Source organism: Solanum verrucosum, unplaced genomic scaffold, assembly GCF_900185275.1.
Source record: "Solanum verrucosum unplaced genomic scaffold, falcon-dt-bn FXZP01000128.1, whole genome shotgun sequence".
NCBI lineage: Eukaryota > Viridiplantae > Streptophyta > Magnoliopsida > Solanales > Solanaceae > Solanum > Solanum verrucosum.
In genome coordinates this window covers 1202652-1220665 of record NW_026020327.1, presented here as the reverse complement: position 1 = coordinate 1220665, position 18014 = coordinate 1202652, and the positions used below count along the sequence as shown (strand labels likewise).

The 18014-nt window shown below is 32.8% G+C and overlaps 3 protein-coding genes across 3 annotated transcripts; all 3 read right to left on the bottom strand.

Moving 5' to 3' along the window:
- Positions 1-3897: 3897 nt before the first annotated feature.
- On the bottom strand, positions 3898-4656 carry LOC125835708 (B3 domain-containing protein At5g24050-like). The gene has a single exon (XM_049514814.1). The coding sequence runs from the start codon at positions 4654-4656 to the stop codon at positions 3898-3900; it is 759 nt and encodes a 252-aa protein (XP_049370771.1).
- Positions 4657-6015: 1359 nt separating this feature from the next.
- On the bottom strand, positions 6016-10719 carry LOC125835931 (uncharacterized). Its single transcript, XM_049515041.1, has 5 exons — positions 10299-10719; positions 9094-9345; positions 8673-8741; positions 6914-7106; positions 6016-6725 (listed from the first exon to the last, which is right to left on the bottom strand). The coding sequence occupies exons 1-5, from the start codon at positions 10674-10676 to the stop codon at positions 6301-6303; spliced, it is 1317 nt and encodes a 438-aa protein (XP_049370998.1). The 5' UTR covers positions 10677-10719; the 3' UTR covers positions 6016-6300.
- A 1417-nt stretch (positions 10720-12136) lies between these two features.
- On the bottom strand, positions 12137-17481 carry LOC125835954 (uncharacterized). The gene is made up of 5 exons (XM_049515060.1): positions 17410-17481; positions 16086-16196; positions 12976-13046; positions 12766-12852; positions 12137-12685 (listed from the first exon to the last, which is right to left on the bottom strand). The coding sequence occupies exons 2-5, from the start codon at positions 16144-16146 to the stop codon at positions 12410-12412; spliced, it is 495 nt and encodes a 164-aa protein (XP_049371017.1). The 5' UTR covers positions 16147-16196; positions 17410-17481; the 3' UTR covers positions 12137-12409.
- Between the last annotated feature and the right edge of the window lie 533 nt (positions 17482-18014).

Sequence of the window (18014 nt, the reverse complement as noted above, 5' to 3'; positions counted from 1 at the left end):
AGAGCCCATTGTCCTTACGTCCACTCCCAAGGATCCCCGTTCTCGGGTCCTGAAAAAGACACCGATTAGAGACGATTGTTAAGGAGTGAAAGCCACTTGACGGTAAGGAGAGAAACTCACAGACAAGAGATTAAAAAATGAAACATATAAAAGAGAATCCAAGGATAAGGGCGTGATGGTTTTCTTTCACAGTACCACTCCCAACAATGAAAGTTTTAGCTTACCCAATTAAAAATCCCTAAATTCTTATAAACACTTCCAAATAATTAACCAACTAATAATACGTCTCATTTTATACAAATTTAAGACAACTGTTCTATTCCTTAATATTGATCTTGGTAAAATTTATCTTTACCAATTTGTCCTTTTCCTTCAATTGATTTGTCTCTCTTTTTCAAACTCAGCCACTAACGTAATTAAATTGAAAAAAGTAATTAAACTTTGCTTTGTTGCCTAAAATTCAAATCACTTAAGTTGTAGGTTTTTTTGAACATTTTGATTGTTGTTGTTTGAAATTGAGTGATGCATTCCACTACTGATTTGAGAGTTGAATCGTGAGATATTCAAAGTTTCAAACATGAGTTTTTGAATATGAGTTTTTGGAATTGTTTCCGGTTAAGTGTTGTTTCAAAAGTTTGGGTAAATACTAAGAATGTTACGTACAAATTTGGGGTGATTTGGTGTAGATTAGAGGTAGTTTTGGGCAAATATCCAATGGCAACATGCGATTTATCTATATATATTTATGTATCCTTATTGTATAACAGTATGTCATGTGTATATCTTGCATATGCATATGTATATTAAGTGAATTAGTATTATATATACATGATACAAGTGATACACATATGATATACACGTGTCAACATGTTATTTTAGATATAGATGTTTTCTCCAAATTGATGTTCAATATCTATAAATTTAGAAATTATTGAGGGCGAACAAGAGAATAGCTTATTTTGATATTTATGTTGGCTATTTTTTTACTATACTTAGGTTATTGACAAAACTTCAAAGTTTGTGATTCACAATAATATTGTTTCATTTTGACATTGATAATCTTGTTTGATTAGACTATGTTCAAAGTTATGTTCTATTACTATGTGTTTGTGATCACTATCTGTTTAGGCTAAAAATAATTTTATAAATAAGAAAATTCTTTCAAGTTTTTTAAATAAACTCAAGATTAAGTTAATGTTGTCCAAGTGATAGTTTGTTAATTGTATTTTAAAATTAAACATTGACCAACATTTAATTATTTGGTTTTATAAAATAGGCTAAATAAATATAGTTCGTATAAATATGATTTGGCCCTCTAATTTGTTAGATTACTTGTTAGACATGAATTACTTATATATTGGTATGGACTGACAATAGTGTAGGTTATATTGGATACCTAATAAAATCAATTACGAGGAAGCGTATTAGGTTAAGACATCATGTCTATAAATAGAGAAATTTATCAAAACAACAAACATTTAGTATTAAATAGGACTCCATAGTTATAATTTGCTTAATTATAGATAATAACAACATGTTTAGGGCTCTATACAACTTATCTCCTCCATGGTTTAAGATGATACGTTTACCTCCCTTATTTTGATTTTTTTGTAACTATTGTTTAAATCTATATAAAATAAATATAAATTAATTACGATTTGAAAATTTTACCCTTCTTTATATTAATTTCTTCATATTAGCATACACTATAAAAAATAATTTATTTAATTAATAAATTAAAAATAAACTAGGACTCCTTTATTTAGAGAATAATTTGTGTAAATAAGTACTCCTTTATTTTGAGAAGTACCTTATTCCCAAGAAATTGTTATAACATGAATCTATTTGATAGTTCACATTAGTGACGGCTCAAGCTAATTAATGGCCTAATATCAAAATTAAATCGGATTCGAACTTTTAATTTTTATATATGAGATTCAAAGTTATTTCTTTCTTTTTAATAATAAAACTTTATTTTTTCTATGATTTTAAACTCTATATCTATATATATATATATATACACACACACATTGTTTAATCTTGTGGTCTTAAACCTATTGTGGAAGTTTAAATTTAAAAATTGATCCCAAAAAGAAACATTTTTTAATGTTTCCAAACAAACTAAAAAAAGACAAATAAATTAAAAAATATAGTATATTTTTTTTGTTAAAAAAAGCTTATAATAAATTTATTAATACTTTAAAAAAAATAGGGCCCAAGGCCTATGCCTAATTTTTAAAGGCATTGAGCTGCCTCTGATTCAAACTCATCTCATAGGAGAAGGTTTTTTTATGTTGTAACATGAGCCTTCTTACCACATACCATTTAACGACATCCATCATTTCATTCAAATATTGTCCTTTTAGTTTAATCCTCAATTTTTTTCCCCTTTGGGAAATATTGTCCAATTTTTTATATACCGTTTAAAAACATCCATCCTTCCATCCAAATATTTCCCTTTTAATTTAATCCTCAATTTTTATTGGTCTTTTGGAAATTTTACTCAATTTTTTTTATTCTTTTAGCTCCGGACTCCTAATAAAGCTGTTCATTTTAGACCCCAAAATTTTGAATCTCAAGTTTTTTTTTGTTTTTTTTAATAGTTTAATTTATGTATTTATTTTCACTTAGACAATATTGAAATTTATAGAAAAGAAAAAAGTTCAAATTTTTTTTAAAAGGAAAAAGGGTCCACCTACTTTTAATATTAGAAGTGTTTTAGAATTTTAAAATTAACTGCTACAATGTTCATATTAATAAATATTTTTTTATATAATAATATCCCAGATAACATATTAAAAAGATATCACTAAACATCATATAAACTTAAATTAGTACTTACCTATATAAGTAAAGAAATTGATATTATTATATTAAATATTAAATAATATGTGCGAAAAAAAAATGCTTCATTAAGAAAAGTATGTACACCATATTTGAAAAGTGTAACATTAGTTTATGCAATATACTTGAGTTTATTATAAATATAATTTATGGAAAGTTTATTCATATTAAAAAAAATAAAAAAAATATATATAATGGTAAAAGTTAGTTGAGACTTCTTTATTTTAAAAAGTAAATAATGAATGTCAAGACAATTTTCATATGTCGGTTTTTTTTTGTTTGTTTTTCTATCCGGTATTCAAAATTCATACAGGAGCTGACTAAATTCGGATCGACCAATACATAGCCCTCGTTTGAAAATAGTGCTTTCAACATGATTTTTTTCATACCAAGGCTCCAACATCGATTCTTTTTCCCTAATGTTTTGATAGTGCTTGTTTTGATGATATTTCACAGTTATTGGTTTAATTAAGAGAAAATTAATTCATGATAGAGTTCAAAACTGTTTTAACATCTTATTAATACTTTACTTGGCAAATGTTTAGGTTATGACTTAAGAATATTTCATATTTCATATTTTTTCACTATTACAACAACAATAAGTCAATAACTATCCAATTTAGCCTACAAGTATTATAATCCTACCTTGTCAATAGAAAGTTTAGCCCTACAAGTATTATCTGGAGAACAATAGAAATTGTTTGGGAAAGATTTTTCGGCACATAAGTAATAGTACGATAATAAGAAAATAGAGACATAAGACAACCGGTAATAGAAAATTAAGAGTGAGAAATACCAAATGGTTATTTTATAACAAAAAATCAAGTAGGTAAAGCAAATATAGTCGAAGACTCATGTGATATATCATTCCAAATACTTAAGTTGCGACTCTTCACTTTCTTTGCCGTATCTATGTCAGATTCTCCAAAAATATATACTATTTTTTGTATTTTTGGAGAATCTAACACGTACCCATTGACATTTTTAAAGAGCAGGAGCAACATAACCAAAAACATGAACAAATAAAAATACCTTCAAACATGTAACTTAGCTTCAATCTTGAAGTTTAACCAATGCAAAACACAAATCAACACCCTTTCTAAATGCCCACAATTGCACCTTAGTATCACATTCCAATTTATTCCTTCTTACAACTTCATTCCAGTATGTCACCAACACATAGCTCAAACTTACTTTCCCATTATCTTTGTTCATAAACCATTTTCTCAGATTAATTTCACTTATTCGACGTGAAGGCTCAATCAACATTACCTTCATCTCACACATTTTCCCCTCATTACGCGTGTTTAAATGCGCGTCTTCTTCTGGTTCAAGAAAGCTATTACTCATCTGTTTTTGCGGAATTGAAAACCTCCCTTCTTCTGGTTTAACATCAGTCTTGAATAGTGTTTTTTCGATAACCAATTTAACTGATTCAAGTGAACCCCCATTGCATATAATCAGATTCTTGAATTCAATATCCAATTCTCTGTTCATTATTGAGCTTCCTCTGTTTTCGAGGATCACTCTGTTTTCCACAGCTTTCTTGATTATTGATTTTTCGCAGCCATTATTATTGCAGATGAATTTTTCAGTAACTTTTCTTGGCCGTGTTTTTGACATTGATCGTTTCCTCCTTGAGAAGACGAAATCAAGAATTGATTTTTCTTCTTGATGATGATGTTGTTGATTCATTAACATGGATTTTAACAAGAACACTTCACATACAGCAAGCAAATAGTCCATTCGAGTCATGCTAGACGTACACTCCATGCTCGAAAAATCGTCTACACTCAGCATTGTGTAAACCATTGCAAAAGATGAGATGAATTGAAAAAAGTTTTTTTTTTATATACAATAAGGAGTTTTTCTAAACCCCCAATTCTGGTAAGAGAAGACTACACAAAGTAGTGAAGAAGAAGGAGTCTTAAGAATGAGGAGAGAGAAACCTGATTCCGACGAGTTTTATGAGAGAGAAACCTGATTCTAACGAGTTTTATATATATGAAGTTAAGTTATGGTGATATTATTTCTGACGAAAGGTTTGGTTTATTGAATTTAAAATAATATAGATCGCATAATTTCTACGAATAAATTGTTTTACAAAAATATTTTCCATAAATGTAAAATTTGTAAAAACTGATGTAATAAAAGGATTTGAGGGAGTATTTTTGCCAAATTAACATTTTTAAGGTATATTAAAAATTTATTTCAAAATTATCTCCATTTATACATCACACCAACCAAATAGTATTTAAATTTTCAAATTTTAGGAAGGGAAAAGGCTCACTATGTCCTCCGTTGGCTCATCTATGCAATTTTTGTTTGAGAAAAAGTTTATCCATGCCATTAGTGTTAACTAAAAGTCTAAAATAACATAGATGAGCCTTTTTTTCAAAGTTTAATGACATATTTGAGCATTTTACTTTTAAAAAATAATTTAATTAATGACGTGGCCTAATCATAATTAGCCACATATAAAAAATGTTTTGCAAAACCAAAATTATTTTCAGTTAACAAATAGTAGCATAAATGAGTCTTTTCTCAAACGGAACTGGGTAGACTTAAAATTAAATGAATGGAAGTGGTCTCAAAAAGGCACGTAATTGCTTGGAATTAATGCATATGTAGCTAATGATATGATATCGTGGGGAAAAAAAAGATACATAATAATGTAATATGAGCTTAAATAATGAAATGACAAATTCATATTTAATGTAATTATGTAAAGCACATTAAACATAACAATTGAAAGAAATACAGGTTAGAGAAACGTAGTACAGAAATGAAACCATGTGCCAATAGTGAAAATTTGTAAAAATACAAAGCTCTAAATGAGGTACTTGTTTCAAGTATAACCAAGTAAATCATCGATCAAAACCTCATGCTACGAAATCGCATATCCAGAACGCTGATTTCAAATGTTCAAACGCTCGGGATAATCTGAACTACTCGGAATCAAAACATATTTAAGAGCTTGGAATGACGGTCAAGTTCCTTCCTTGCATCGGGTTGAAACTTTCCTCAATCATAAATTTCCTACTCAATAAGTATCACGTCGAGGATCACCAGTAACCTACAGATTGGTGTTTCTGGAATGCAGCATATCAAGGTGCAAGCTTGAACCTTCAAGCTTTAATTTCACAGTAAGGACAATAATCTTTTATAGTTTACATACAGGACCACCATTTCCTTGATCGAACAATGTGATGATAAGCTGATTGGAATGTGGTACCAAATTGGTGAATCATTGAAATGTATGACAAGTCCAGAGGAGCTAGAGCTTCATAAGGCTTAATTACTTGTGAGGAAAACTATTCAAGACGAATAAAGTTGAAGGACGATCAAGAAAAAGTTGTGATTACTTAACTTTAGATGTTGAACAATTGGTAAAGCTCCTCATCTTCGAGAGAAAGATCTCCTCAAGGTCCAATACGTCTATGAAACCACCTTTCTTCAGGCTTTTTGAATTACTCTTAGTTTAGCACTCCGGCTTCGAGGATTCAGTGTTTCCTCCTTTTCAGATGGTGTTATGGGTCTTTTTGTAAGGATAGTTCCATTTTGTCCTTGTATCACCTGTTTAATCCATGCTTCCTCTTTAACAGTATCCAGATTAATTTTCCTCAGCTCACGTAAGCGCTTCACTTCTTCATCTTCAACCCCACCTCCATCAACTTCACTGCAGTTCATAATATTGAGAAATGCCTGCTTTACTATTCTGTCCTCCAAACTGTGGAATGAAATTACGGCAAGCCTACCACCAGAACTGAGAGACTCAAAACAAGCACAGATGGAATCCTCCAAAGTCTTGAGTTCATCATTAACAGCTATCCGCAAAGCCTGAAAAACTCTTGTCGCGGTCTTAATCCAACCTTGCCTTCCTGCTTAAGCAAGTATCCAAAGTATAATCACATTTCTCATTTCCACAGACAAGAATGTGCAGAAGATTATTAAGTATGAAGAAGTACCTACTACACCAATTCCCGCTAGTAATGGTTAAGAAATTTATAAAATTTTAGACAAATTTAAAATATGAATAACGACAAAGCCACCTAGAACTGAAAATCACCTTTCGTCCTAGAAGTTGAATTCTGAATAAGGTCTACCAGCTCATTGGTAGAATGTAACCCTCCATGTAGACGAGCCTTAACAATTCTGTTTTGAAGAGAGTACCAATTGCTTTCTTCTCCATATTCTCGCAGAACTCGCCCTACTTCATCAGCTGGCCAAGAATTCAATATGTCTTCAGCTTTTAGAGTTGCCTGTCACAGTCCTGTGTCAGTTAATCAAGGAAACCTCTATGAACATTTTCTCCACATCTATGAAAGATATATAAGAAAATATAGAATGAGAAGTGTTTACTGAATCAGATGTCTGGACATTAGACAAATAGTGACATCAACATCGAAAACTTAATAGGATGCGATCGTGATAACTGATAATTGCTATAAAGCTTCCTTATAAATAGTTAGTGTGTGTAGTGACTAGTTGTATTCAAACATATCCCTACATTTAGAAAATAAGTCTTAAAATGTCATCTTCGAATCCATTTTTCTGGAAAAGAGGTCCGATTACATATCAGCCAGGTGACATTTTTTAATCGATGGGAAAAATATGGTTATTGGAATGCGAATTTGAGTACTCACTCAATCCGGCAGATCCCTATATCGACGAATACACCCGTTTCATGAGGAGAGAATGGAACTACCGTGTTGCAAAAGCACATAATTTGGAGATAGACGCATATGTCGTCCAAAACGCCATGCAATTCAAATGTTATAAATCTCGTGAAGATGACAACCAAGTCGTGGGAAGTTGCACGACTTAAATAATGAAAGGGAATAAATTTCCTTGTCTTGTCATGTCAATGTGAAATGAACAGATGTGCAGATTTTTTCTTCTTATAAAGTGTGGTGCCGTACATGCCTTGTATCAAAATGAATTGATGCAAGGCGTGTAGGCATTCACACATTCACGCCTTATAAGAAGAAAAAAAATCAGTGCCAGCTAAGGCGTGAAGCTTGTACCACCTTACAAGGTGTGATGCCCTTCACACCTTAGCAATGACAAAATGGCCCCGTTAACGTTTATAGTAAGGCGTGGGGCAGTACTCGCCTTTGCCTTTTTGGTTCGTTTGTATTTTTAGTTACCCCTTTGGAATTTTGAAGAAAAAAAAGAGTTGTCCTTTAGGCTCCGGACTCCCTTTTAATCCTTTCCACAAATTATTTTTGTGAAAAAGAATTATTTCATTCACCCCATTCATTTTATAATTCAGTTCCAGAAAACCAGTAATCTCCCATTAATCATTAGCTGACAATTTTACCATTGAGTACTCCCCACTTCCTGTTGTTCAGTACAGTATATCTGCTACTAAAATGATATCCAAGCTACCTTTCTTTGTTGAACTGCTTTTAAAGTTGTCTAAAGACTTAGAACCCACCTTTATGATTATTACCCACAAGTTTCACAAATGTGCAACGCATCATATAATTGTCAACCAATAACAAATTAGAAGGATGGATGACATATACAAAAAAAGATGACTTTTTTAAAGTATATTTGATGTAGAAATTGACCACCCATTAAACCAGAGGAATACAATCCCAAAATCAGCATAGTACAAACTAGTAACCATGAATCTCATAGAATTTTAGCATTAAAGCAAAGGAATAAAATCACAAAATCAACATAATTTTCCAAAGGGTGGATACTGGAACTCTTAGAAACATAAGCCAATGTGCAATGCAGCATAAGATACTAGTAGCATTTGAGAGCTAGACAAATCAGAATGACTGTCGAAATTTACACACGATCTGGAAAGAAATTACCTTTGGATTCATTCTCATGTCAAGAGGTCCATTCTTCAGCACGCTAAAACCTCTTCCAGCATCATTTACCTGAATAAAATATGGAAAAAATTCAAGACATTAATATTATTCTCAGAAATCTGTATCCTGATAGTCTCTAAATATTTCTCCAATAGATGGTTAACAGGAAGAAATACATTTCTCTGACCCCAGCGTGAGAGTAGAAGTCAGTTATCAAATGCATCAATTTTAGCCAGGGGGAAATAGTCTTTTACGGTTTTAAAGAAATCAGTGTGACACTGTGACTAGCTTTTCTTCTCATAAACAGCCAACTCACACAGTAGACACACGGGAAAAGAAAGAAAGGTAAGGCGGCGGAAACCAGATTATCGAGCAAACAACTTGAAGTTTTACAGTAGTTTGATGAGATTCGAGTACAGACCTGCATAGATGACATACCCAAGTCCATCAAGATCCCATTAACTCCACCAATCAATAAGTCATCTGCAACTTCACCAAGCACAGACTTGACGTCCTTAAAATTTTTCAAAAAGGTATGCACTTTCAAGGCGGAAGCCGTATCAAAAGAGTCCCTATCTATAATACTCTTCAGCTGAGATTGAGCCTTTTGATGCGCAATGGGATCAACATCAAGCCCAACATATACTTGCATTTCGGGATGAGCTCGAATTATCTGTATGTACAAGCATATAACTTTTAAAATTTTCAACATGGAAGACAAATGATCCCATATCACTACCTCAAAAAAAATTATGCAAGTAACTTAATGCAACTAAGTATACATTAGACAACAAATTCATTACAAAGTGATATTTCATGAAAGAACATGAACTTAACTAGGCATAACATGATACGACTTAATTCTTTTACTATTCCAATAAAAAGCTTAATATTTAGAAAACTTAAAACATTAACAACTTTCTAGATTTTTTTCTCGTTTAAAAATGACAAGATAATACATTTATCAGAAAAGGAGGCAAAAACAAAAACAACACACCCAGTGTAATCTCTCAAAGTGGGGTCTGGGGAAGGTAGTGTGCATGCAAACCTTACCCTACCTCAGAAGTATATAGGTATAGGTTGTTTCCGATAGACCATCAGCTCAAAGAAGTAACGGATGTGAAACCATAACAATCAGTTGCTACAACAAAATAATATGATAATTGTAATACAAGAAGCAATGGATACCAACAAAAAACTAAGTACAAGAGACTACAAGAGTAAATATTTCGACTAATTGTGTCGAAGGATTAGCTAGACAATGTTCTACTACCTGCTAACATACTATCCTAATCCGTATCCTCCTCAATTTACCATCTAAGGCCATGAACTCGATAAGTGTTAATCGAAGTACAACAAACAATGGATACTAACAAAAAAAAGTACAATAAACTACAAGAGTAAATATTTCGACCAATAGTATGGAAGAATTAGCTAGACAATGTTCTACTACCTGCTAACATATGACTCTAATCCGTGTCCTCTTCAATTTACCATCTAAGGCCATGAACTCAGTAAGTTGAAACAACTTTTATGTCTCGTCTAATCACATATCCATATACTTCAAAAAGGACAATAATTGTAGAAGGAAGGAGGTACAACTGTAAAAGCAAGGGAAACACTAACCGCAGAGGAATGGCCGGCGGCACCGAGAGTACAATCAAGGAAAGAGCGGAGAGTAACGGAGGTGAATACATCCAAAACTTCACCGAGCAAGACAGGGACATGGGCAGAATTGTCATTTCCATAGTTCTTCAGGAACGCCTCCTCATCCAGCTCTTTCTCCGACCGAGTCCGTCGCTTCACTTGTGAAAGCTTGCTTTGGTTAATTACACTAATATTGCTGCTCTTCTCCAAGTTTTTGCCTTTGTTTTTGCGAGCTTTACTGCGAATTGAAGCAGAAGTGGAGAAACTAAAGCTGCCGGGAAGACGGAGGTCGTGGAATTTGAGCGGTGTCGGAACGGCGGATGAGCGTAAGAGAAGATTCCGAACAACCCTCGCCATTGTGGAACAGGATAATTCTTTTAACTAAAATTAATAGTACTCCATTTAACTAGATTTCAAAGGGATCAATTGATTTTTACTTATTATTGAATTTCGAGATTCAAAGAAACTTTTTTATCACGATTTTTTGTTACATTTTAAATTTCATGCTCATATTTATAATTAAACAATAAATTATTAACTTTCAAAAAAATATTATGATGTTACATAAATTGGAAAATAGAGGGAGTACAATATCTTTTATTTTATTTTATTATGTCCAATGATCTTTCGAGAAAATTATCAACAAAAAAAAAACAATTTTTGAAGTTTGAATCTCAAGTTAGGAATCACTATTTCCTTTAGCAAAAGCTTTGATAATGAGTTTACTCTATCTTTTATTTTCATTTAATAAATAATGACAAAACTCGAATCCTAAATATTTGATTATTCTACTCTGATGAATTGCATGAACAATCTCATCTAAAAAGCTCCCTCCTTGTCCTCAACTTAATTATGTTCAACGTGATTTAAGGTATAGAAGTAAGGAGAACTGATGATAATTATCAGCCAAAGCTCCTGCTAGAATTGTGGGATTACCATTTTTTTATAGTAAATATATTTAAGGGAAAATTGTATATAATAACAAACTATTAATTTAAATTAAATGCTATAAATATAGTTTGATTTAATTGTACCCATAGCAAACTATTGCTATTAAACCTCTCTCCTGGTGAATCTCGCTCGCCACCTCGTTCTCTCCCTCGCCTCTCTCGTTTTTTATACAAACGCAAGTGTATAAAGTGCGTTTGTGTTTGTATAAAGAGAGAAAAAATTGTATATATACATATATTTTCGTTCCCCTCTCTCCCCTCTTTCAGATCTCGCTCTCTCACTTGTCTCTCTCACTTTATACAAAAACCGCAAATTGTATAAAATGCGTTTGTGTTTATATAAAGTGAGAGAAAATTGTATATATACATATATTTTCGTTCCTCTCTCTCCCCTCTCCTAGATCTCGCTCGCCACTCTCCCAGATCTCACTCTCTCACTTCCCTCGCTCACTTTATACAAAAACGCAAATGTATAAAATGCGTGAAAATTGTATATATACATATATTTTCGTTCTCCTCTCTCCCCTCTCCCAGATCTCACTCGCCACTCTCCCAGATCTCGCTCGCTCACTCGTCTCTCTCACTTTATACAATTGATCTTTTTGTATATGTATACCAAAGCAGATTATACAACTGCTTTCTTTTGTATATGTATAACGAAATATACATATTTATGTTTGCTATGGAGCGCAATTATGCAAAGTTTGCTATGGCATACAAATATGAATTTTGTGTTTGCTATATGTGAAAATTGCTCTTTTTAAAACTAAATAGGTTGGGCGTTAAAATTTTGGTATTTGAAAAAAAATGCTGATATTTGAAATTAAGTTGTAATAAAGTATTTGAAACTTAGTATTGTATTTAGATAAAGTATTTAACTTGAAATCAATGGCAGATTCTGTTTCATTTTCTCTCTCAACATAAATAAATAGTACATCCTTCCAACATTAGAAACTATACTCGTCACAATCCACTAGAATTTTACAAAAGCTGGCCTCCTTGGTGCATGATAGCTACGTAATATCCTTAGTTTCATCCCTTTTTAAGATACCAACGACCAAAATATGGAACTACTTGTTCTATAACGCAAGTTGGCATCCCACACGCTGTGTTAATCACTGTTTCAATGTATGCCCACGTTCAATGGCGCTTCTTACCAGGACCACCACCTTTGTTCTTCTTGCCCTTGTTCTTTTTACCGCCTTTTTTCTTCTTCTTCCCTTTACCCGAAGAAAAAGACTTCTTCCCATCATCAAATGATGCTTTAGGTGCAGAAGGTTTTAGTAACTGTTTAACATCAAGCACACCGTTTCTGAAGTTACCTTCAGTTGATTTCAGCACCCTATCCTCTGGTCTGCGCCTTCCTGCTGCTTTTCTTGAACTACTAGCTCCCCCGAATCGTCCAAGTACCAAATTCTGCAAAAACCAAATAAGTTAGCAACTTATGTTAAGTGGAATTTTCAGTAAGCAACTCCAAAGAAAGCTGAGTTTTCAACCTCTTCTTGCATTTTCTCCTCCCTTTCCTTCTGTTTCTTCATCATTACTCGTGCTACACTAAGTGGTAATCTCTGTTTCTTCTGAGGCTGCCACAATTAACAGAAACATTATCAACAGATGCACAAAATATTTTAGTATTTGTCAAAAAAATTGCAGAACATACTACAACAGCCAACGTTATTATTCATAAATTAAAGGTTGTGCCTCACCTTCCCACCAAGCGCAACTACTTTCCTGTTCTCCAGCTCCTTTTTTTCCTTCCATGTCATATGCGCGGAGCCTGAAAATAGGACAGAGAACCTAGTCAGTGCCATATTCTACATAAGCTCCTCCCATCAGCACACTGTTAAACCTGGATAGGACTAGCATAAAAGTCAAAACAGAATAATTAGGGGGAAAATCAAACAGCCAAGTTTCGATTTTAGCTATGCTAAGAAAGCTCTTTGATAGGAAAAACTGCTATACGAGACTTGTCAAGTACACCTAGTGCAACCGGAAATCTAAATGCGATGAACCTGTTGAAGTTAATTAGGATAAGGTGGCTAAGACAGACACCTGGATAGGGAAGCTGCCAAAGTCACAAGAAAAAGAAAATGTGTAGCGGAAAGTAATTTTGATTGATATGCACTTGAATGCCTTCGGGATGATATAAAAGGAAGAGTGACACAAAAATGAAAGTTACCAACTTCAATACTGTGTGCACTGGAACCTTTTCCTAAATAAGTTGCACGGGCTACCTTTTTCATGCAAGACTGTGGATATCATTCTTCACAACGAAAAATGCGTATAATTTCAGTTGCTTTGTCTTTGAAGGAAAAATTTTATACTATTAGTTGTTGTGTACGAGATGTTTATTATGCATTACTTTCATTGTGTGATCAAAGGCATACCGCACATGTTAAGAAAGACATACCGTAAGGGGGTTGTTTGGTAGCTAGTAAAGAGGTAACTTATCCATGTACTGATTTCTGTATAAGTTATAAATACTTGGGAGGTAAATTATTCATGTATAAAATTAATACGATGTTTAGTTTGCAACTTAGAAACCCGCATAACTAATACATCCCAGCCAAAGCAAGCTACTTCAATTTTAAAGCCTTTAATCCATCCCAAACTTTCAGCTCTTTTGAATATCAAGCTTAATATTTCCATAACAATGATAACCGAATATGGAGAAAGAGGATCTCCCTGCCTATGGCCCCTTTGGGAATTGAAGAAGTCTTTTGGACTGACATTGATTAGAATGAAAAACCTAGCAGTAGAAATACAGGTATTGATCCACCTTATCCATTTCCTTCCAAAATTCATCAACTGTAGCACATTCAAAAGACAAGACCAATTAACATGGTCATAAGCCCTTTCCAAATCCATCTTACAAACCACCCCTCTTTTTTTCTTTTTTTTAAGTGGTGATAACAATTTCTCTACGATTACGAAAGAACCCCAATATGAAATCAAGAAAGATGGTATAAAAATCAGTAGATAGCTGAGAACCATTATCTTTCTCTGATAAAGAACTGAGAACCACTATCTTGTCATCTATTGGCCACTTATGATAGGAGCAGCCATCGCCTGCTTCTACCTCACCTTTATAAACATGAGCCTACATCATAATGACCTACCACCACCCAACATCAAGTGCATGGATGCCTAACCCAGTCACCAACAGGCAAACAAAATAGCTGGTCAGCCTAATTAATGTGCCAACTTTCACTTTACCTGTTGAAAAATCTCTTTCACTTTACAGTTTCAGGTAGACAGTTTTGGTGCCCTGAGATCCCAGCTTCATGGGATCATCAACCAAAGAGTCCATTGTTGGCTACACTTAGGCAAGGACAACTGACTCACATAAATCAGGGTTGAGTATCTATTTTGGCCTATTTCTTGTAATGATTGATCAATATTGACTGATGGCCCATATAGTTTTTGATTCCCTAACTGGTTAGCACCAGTATTTTCCTTTTATGCTTTTGTCATGCATTCAATTCTCCACTTCCAAATGAACATGATTTGGGATGAAGAAAATGGTCTTCAGCACTACCTCTACAAGAAAAAGTGGACGACACTCTATCCACGATAAAGTAGCTACCATTATCTAGGGTAAAGGAATGTAAAGTTCCCTTCATATGGCTTACCAGATTAAGTAAAGGCATTTCTCTTCTTTCTTTTTTTTAAATGGTAACAGTTAGTAAAAGCATTTAATCACCGAGCGCTGCTTCAGTCCTAGAGATGGATTTTGAGATGTTTGTACTAATTAAACTCATTCATGTCAACATTTAAGGATATTGTTGTTATGGAGAAAAGGAAAAGCTATGAACCAGTCTTGTCCTCAGCTTAAATCCCGAATTGAAGTGTTCCTCTGCACTAAAATCCTCCTCAAGTTTGCTAGCCATTCACTAGTTTCAGATTTCAAGCACATTTCAGAAATCTTGACTTTCGCAAACACTTTCTACCATTCAGTTCCTCCACAATATCATGCCCAGTGTATCACAAAGACTTGTAAACTGAACCACATTAGAGTAACAATTCATGCAGGACATTGTCATACATGCATAAAACTTAGTTGAATCTAAAGTTTCAATATGAACAAGAGCGTATAGTGAACCAATCAAATGCTTTAATTGAACAATCACAGAAATTTTGTTAGCCAGTTTACAACTTCATAGTATCAATAGGATGTCACTTCACTAATCAAAAGAGAAGGATATCCTCTTATACGTTTCCGACTATGCCTGTCCTCGAAGTTTGAAATTAGTGAAATAAGCTAATGCACAAAATTTGGAAAGTCTCTATCAGTAAGTTAATTGAAAACAAAAAGCAATCCATTGTCAAAGAGGTAACTTTTTTCTCGAGATGTTTGTTCTGCTTTTTGTTCTAGAGATGTAGTGAGAGTACAACCCACCACTATCATGAAGGTCTCAAATTCTTGAACATAATTATATATGAATCACGAATACAATGTTTCCCAACATTCAGGCAAGAAAAAGATATTGGTTAACTGCTTCGAATGATGATTGAATCATTAATGCTAGATTATTGCACTGTCATAAGAACAAAATCCTAATTGGTTCATGAACAATATGGCTTACATAACATATCATTGACACAAAATTAATGACACAAATTTTGTACAGCCCTACTCCTTAGACAGAGGGTTCTTTTCTTTTTTCTTTTTTCTTTATTCAAAACCCAAAAACCCAAATAACATGAAACATGCTCTACTGAACCAAAACTACACATGAATTAAGATTTCGATCAAGTTGGAGTACAAAAATAGTACCCTTAATCAAGAGAAGACAAAAAAAAAACTACTACTTACCCAGAAATTCAGCCTCCTTCATTATCGACTTAAAATCCATCCTTTGTTCCTTCATGTCCATATTTGGCCAAATCTTGGGTGTTCTTATTTTTCCGTTGTTCCCTTCAGAATCTACAAGTAAAACAATCAGACACCGTTTATCACTTAGATACAAATAAAGAATGCAAAATTAGAGCCCGTTTGGATTAGCTGAATTTAAGTAGCTTTTAAGCAGCAACTGCTGAAAAGAAATTTTCAAGTTTGGAGCTGACTTTATAAATAAGCAGTTATACTTTTAGATAAAAGTGCTCAAGCTGGAAAAAACAATTAGACGTGTTAAACACATCCTAGTATCCACTATAAAAGAGTTGATTACTACAAAGATTTACAACAATAACATGCCCAGTAAATTCCCACAAGTGGGATCCTTCAGAGGGTAATGTGTATACACCCTTACCCGTACCTTGTAAAGATAGAGATGTTGTTTGTGATAAGACCCTCAGCTCAAGTAAGCACATAAAAAATCAAGCATGTATAGCATAGAAAATACAGCTACATTGAAAAACAATACAACATATAACACAATAATCTAAGTTTGAGTTGATTCCAATACAATAATAATTTATATTTCAATTTACATCAACTATCAAAATTACATCAACATATGCAATTAGGGCTGGGCGCTTGGTCGGTTCGGTTCGGTTTATTTCGGTTTAACCAAATTTAATTAACAGTGGCAAAAATTAAAGAAAGTTAATTTATTTATACTTATCAAGGATGGATAGTAGTCACTAATTTACCGTAAGCCTCATTAGGATCAAATGCTTTGATGTCCTCTACATACAAATGCACCGGAAAATAGCCACAAGCATGGTTACAGATGTACACTAATAGTAACTAAAACTCTAAAAGATGATAGATATTAGACACTCATGACTCAACACTACTTCATGAATACTTATTTAGCACAAATGTCAATAGAGTTGCCTATAAATAACTTAATTACAGAAAGACGCAGTACATTACAGTTCACAAATCACACAAATAATCACATAGTTGCATACTTGCATTCAATGATTAAAAAAACAATAGAGGACGCAATACATGTTTTTCATATTCTTGCCATGGGCTTTCATCAGATTTTGCTCTTAATGTGTATCTAACAATTTCTTTTGTTGTTTCACTTCAAGAATCTCTAACAATGCTTACAGATTTTGATGGACAGAGTAATGGGAGGTGACAGCATGGCGGCTCAACCCTAAAGCCACTAAAAACCCCCAAAAAATAAGGGCTTCCAAAGAAGCGAAAAACCCCAAATTCAGTAAGCTCAAATACGAAAACATACCGGAAGATGCAGAATTCGAGCAAGAGGCAAAGATTAAACGAAGAAGCAAAAGCACGCAGACAAAAGATGAAGAAATACAACCAGACCCTAAATATAATTTTAAAAAAATGTATTTATTGTTACTCCTATTAATTAAAACTAGTATACGTGCCCGCGCGTTGCGCGGATAATTTAAAATGTAATAATTTTATAATTAAAAATAACTAATAAAATAAAATTAAAAAAACAAATAAATATATATATATATTATGTTGAATTTTTTTAAGGATAATCAAACATCAAATACTTCGAATAAATTTACGTGTTTGTACTTTATTCTTTATATACATATATATATTATGTTGAATTTTTTTAAGGATAATCAAACATCAAATACTTCGAATAAATTTACGTGTCTGTACTTTATTCTTTTTATGTCATTTGAATAAATAACTATTTTAATAATTTATTAATTCTAACATTCCATATGAAATATTTGATATCGATTAAGTAATCTTGATACATTTTATATATGTTTTATTCAAAATATTATTTATTGTATTAATTTTGTGTAAAAATATAATTAAAAATTTGACATAAATGTAAAAATAATAATAATTAATATT